We start from the raw sequence: 4,265 nt of genomic DNA on the forward strand, positions 1-4,265 counted from the left end.
TCATTTTCCTGCATTGGAACGCCCTTCGATGGACAGCTTCACCTCCTGCGGAATGAACGAGGGACGGAGCAGTGCAGCCCGCGCCTCCTCCCCTTGCACGCTGTATCTTTGGAAGCTCGGGGCTGGCCAGCAGGCCTGAGCGCCAGGCTCCGGCTGGGAGGGCTCTACCATGCGGGAGACCTCACCTGATGGCTGGCTCTTCCCTTCACTGTCACATTGCTCTCTGGGTCCCAAGACTGTCCTCTCAGGTCTTTCTCGGGGGGGACCCAGCTGGCCCGGGGGTGCACAGCTGGCCTGAGAAACTGAGTTACTATTCAAGCTCTGTAAACTGATAGAGATGCAGACATCTCCCACCTGGAGCCGATGGCAGGGCAGAGAGAAGAGCTGTGCAGTCCGCCCAGGGCTACAGGAGGACCAACCCTGGCCATAAACAAAGAAGGGGTGCTCGGGGGGCACCTCGATGCTCACTTTGCTCTGCTGCTCGCCAACCACGAAATGTAGCAGGACAAATCCAGGCCACTGGCTCTCCTGAATGTCCACGACCGTGCTAGAGTCAATCTTCAGCCCCCCGCTCACTTCGGCACTGCGCACAAAATCCTGGGTCTGGAGGTCCTCCACCCGCTTCAGCTCCCCCGTGGCCAGCTGGATGATGGCGCCTTTCATGAAATGGGAGGGTAAGTGGGAGGAGGTAATGGGGGGTGGCGTTGGCTCCTTGTCTGGGAAGGTGGCTCTGGCCTGCATGTCCAAACTCGATGCTACCAGGATCTCCGAGCCCATGGGCAGTAGGCCTGGGTCAGTTCCAGTGGGCACCGGGTTGCCATTGGCTACAACCACTGCTTTGGGTAGAGGTCTATGTTTCACCGGCTCCTGATGGGATTGAGGGTAGAAACCTCGGGCCTGATTTTTCTCGGCCATCTCTGCTGGGTTCCTGGCTGACCCTCGCCCCTCACCCTGATGGTCGGGGGTATGATGGGACAGGTTGAGGGGGCTGGACTCATCTTTTCTCTGAGCTGCCACCACACGATAGTCCTGAGAAGCTAAGGTGCCAACCACCCGCTGGACCTCGAGGTCGGTGTCTGGGGTCCCTCGGTGTGCCGGCACCGCCACTTCCACCCGCGCAGTCTGAGAACCTGAAAACAATTGTCCATCCACCACACATTCTACCACTGGCACCAGTCCCTGGCTTTCGCCCTTGCCGTTGGGGGAGTCGAGGGCTTCGCTTTCCCGTCTCACTAAATTCCGCTCTCGCTGTCTCTGTCCATTGGCAGCAGCTGCTTCCAGAGCAGACTGGCCCTCCTGAGGGGTAAGAACTGGGCTGGCACCTGCTGGAGGGGTTTCATGCAAGGTGTACCCAGCAGGGAGCCTGGACATCTGATAGTAAATGGGCATCCGGCCCGGAGCGAGGTCCAGGGGCTGAGTACTTGGGTGATGGGGCAGCGGCCCAGGCGGGGAGGAGGTGGAGGGGGCTTTGCTGAATGAGTGGGCGGGGGATGACACTTGGGGGGGAGGAGTGGCTCCTTCTGCCAGGAGTGAGGCATATGGCACAAAGTGTGGAAGGTGAGAGGTGGCGAGGTTGGCAGAAGGAGAAAGGAGGGGGCTCGGCAGGAAATTAGGTGGTACAGCATAGGGAAGGCTGTAAGGAGACCCAATAAACTGCAGAGAGGTGGACGGGAGTTGAGCATAGTGGATTGGGGGATAGTGGATTCCTGGATGTTGAATCAGTGAAGACGCTACATTAAATGTGGGGGGCAGGGGGCTCATGTTCACCACGGAGGGGAGGCCAGTTGGGGAGAAGGTGGCAGGTGGCACAGCCACCTTATACAGCATGCCATACTGGTCCACCGTCAGACCAGTGACGGCCTCGGCTCCTTCACCCCCCAGGCTGACTCTGGCTCCTGCCTGGCTCTGCCCAGCCACCACAACACCTCGAGACCATTCAGAGGCATCACTGGAGGGTGTGTGGTTAGTTGAGCAGCTGGTAGTTCTCCCCATATCCTCGCTGGTCACGGGGAGGTCTCGTTTCTTTGGCGGAAGGCATTCCTGACTCCTCTCATGAACAGGTTTCATATTGCTTTGTGGTGTTCCTGGAGCCTGGAAGGGGTCGGCTTGCTCCTTGGGGCATCAGAAGGGGCTTCGCTGTGGCTCCCCTGCACCCCGCTCTGCTGCTGGCTGGGGCGCCCACATCTGCTAGGGAACAAATCAGAGGCAAAGAAAAGTAACCTAGAGGTGAACCAAATCAAAGGGAACAGCAGGAACTGTGCCCGTGGAGGAAGATGTAACAGAGGGGACTGCTGGTTAAGAAGAGGTATAGGACAGGGACAGACAAGGACATGACCCCCGACTCATCTAGCCTGGGACAGAAACGGGAGCCAGGAAGAACGAGGGGGTGAGCCCAGAACCAACGATGCACAGATAACCCCAGAGAGACCAACACAAGAGTTTCATGACTAGCTGTGCCTCTGATGGGGACTTTGCTTACTCTCTGCCTTCTCCCCTAAAGGGGATTTAAACAAAGAGCTGCTGGCTCTTTGTCCTAAGAGTCTTCTTTTGCCACCCAAGACTCCTGTGCTGTCTTCGTTCCTGAATGTATGACTTCATCCTCACTTCCTTTCCTAGGTGAGGTTATGACCTCACCTGTGCCCATCCCGCCACCCCCATCCCAAGCCTACTTAAACTCTCACCTTCCTTTGCCTCCTGTCACCACTACCTGAAGAACCCAGGTATCAGTAAGTCCTGAGGTCTCCTGTGACCTCTTGTTTGAGACCGTGCTCCCTAACCATGTCACGAAAATCAGTATCTTCCTTCCCCGTGGCACTCTGTGTGCCCCACACCCCATTCCAACTTGGGCCCTGGAGGGAGAGTGTTTGTACTAACATGCTCCACAACGTGTTTCTCCTCCTCCCCAACAAGGAGAAACAAAGCTCTTCTGATCTCATACAGACGTCTTGTTCCCTGATCTGGCAGGCCTTCTTCTCATTGACTCTTTCAATGTGCCTGCTTCATTCACTCCCCTTTTCCCCCTTTGTTTTCCTTTGCCAAATGGCATCTTTTCCACCATAAATTTGCTCTAGGCACCACTTCCTAGAATTCTGGTTCCATTCCTCTGAGCATGCTTGTTTATTCCTATTTTAGGTGTGCAAGGTGCAGAAGAAAGTTCTTTTCCCCCTTCTTCTTACTGTCATCTTTTATACATGTTTTTGTCTATTGTCAAAAAGTATTTCTATCTGAACACTTCAGTGTGCATTTGAGCTTGTCACCTATTTCTCTGAGTCAGGCTCCATTCTTTGGCTCTGAAAAGAAATTTGTATTACACTCTTGTTGTTTTGTCACTGCTGCATCTTAAATGTTCTTCTGCAACAAGGTATCCAAAGCGACTATTACCTGAGCTTCCAGTGGTGCTTCTGAGAAGCTGTAGTAAGAAGCACTGTCCTCCCTGCTGGCTCTGGAGCCTAGAAGACAGAAACAGGAATGAAGTAAGCACTAACCTTGCCTCTGACACTCCCCAGGGTCAGCATGAGAGGTCATTCCAAAAATCACAAGGATATTAAAGTCCACCAGTCCCTGCCTTGTTCTTGTCCAGCATATCTACCTAGAGTGCCCCAGCAAATGAATAGGTGAAAAGCCAGGTTAAGCGCTCATCTATGGGAAGACGCCCCTGGAAAAAATGTTACAAATGTTGAGCTTCATTGTTTTCCCTACTATCATATTCTTCATTCTTTACTTTCTTTACTTCTACCGATTTAACCCAAAGGTTAAATTTACTTTCAATCCCAATGTCAGTTAAATGCAAACATAAAAATGGAAGACTCAACGTTGAGACCATGTGAAAATAGGAAGCAGGGAAAATCAATTCCACCAATTTCGCTTTATTCTGAGCTAATGAAAACACGCGCGTGGAGGTTATTTAAAATGAGAAAAGCAGCACTAGAGGAAAAAAGAACAATTATTTATGTTTCTGGGGCAGAAAAAGAGGACAAGGGGGAGTCACTCAAGGGGAAGCCTTATTAACTAATTTTCAGGGTTAAAAAAAAATGGGCTCCTGTGCGTGTGTATGACATTTTCTGAGTGACAGTTCTGTACCAAGTGCTGAATCAGGTGTGACAGAAACAGAATACGTCACCTTGGTCCTCACGAAGCTAACAACAGGGAAACAAAGCTCACAGTAAATGATGACAATCTGAATCTACACATGCCAGGAACCCGAGGCATCGAGAACCGGGCCGTCATCTCCGAAAACACAGAAAAGTGGTGCTGGTCAGTGCTCA

General features: G+C 52.7%; 1 protein-coding gene across 1 annotated transcript; it reads right to left on the reverse strand.

Annotated features, from left to right (window-relative positions):
• ATXN1L (ataxin 1 like) lies at positions 1-2,158 on the reverse strand (the record flags this gene model as incomplete). Its single annotated transcript, XM_084257648.1, has 1 exon — positions 1-2,158. The coding sequence occupies exon 1, from the start codon at positions 2,065-2,067 to the stop codon at positions 1-3; it is 2,067 nt and encodes a 688-aa protein (XP_084113774.1). The 5' UTR covers positions 2,068-2,158.
• Positions 2,159-4,265: the final 2,107 nt, after the last annotated feature.

The sequence above is a fragment of the Talpa europaea genome (genome assembly GCF_964194135.1).
Source record: "Talpa europaea genome assembly, chromosome: 16".
Classification (NCBI taxonomy): Eukaryota; Metazoa; Chordata; class Mammalia; order Eulipotyphla; family Talpidae; genus Talpa; species Talpa europaea.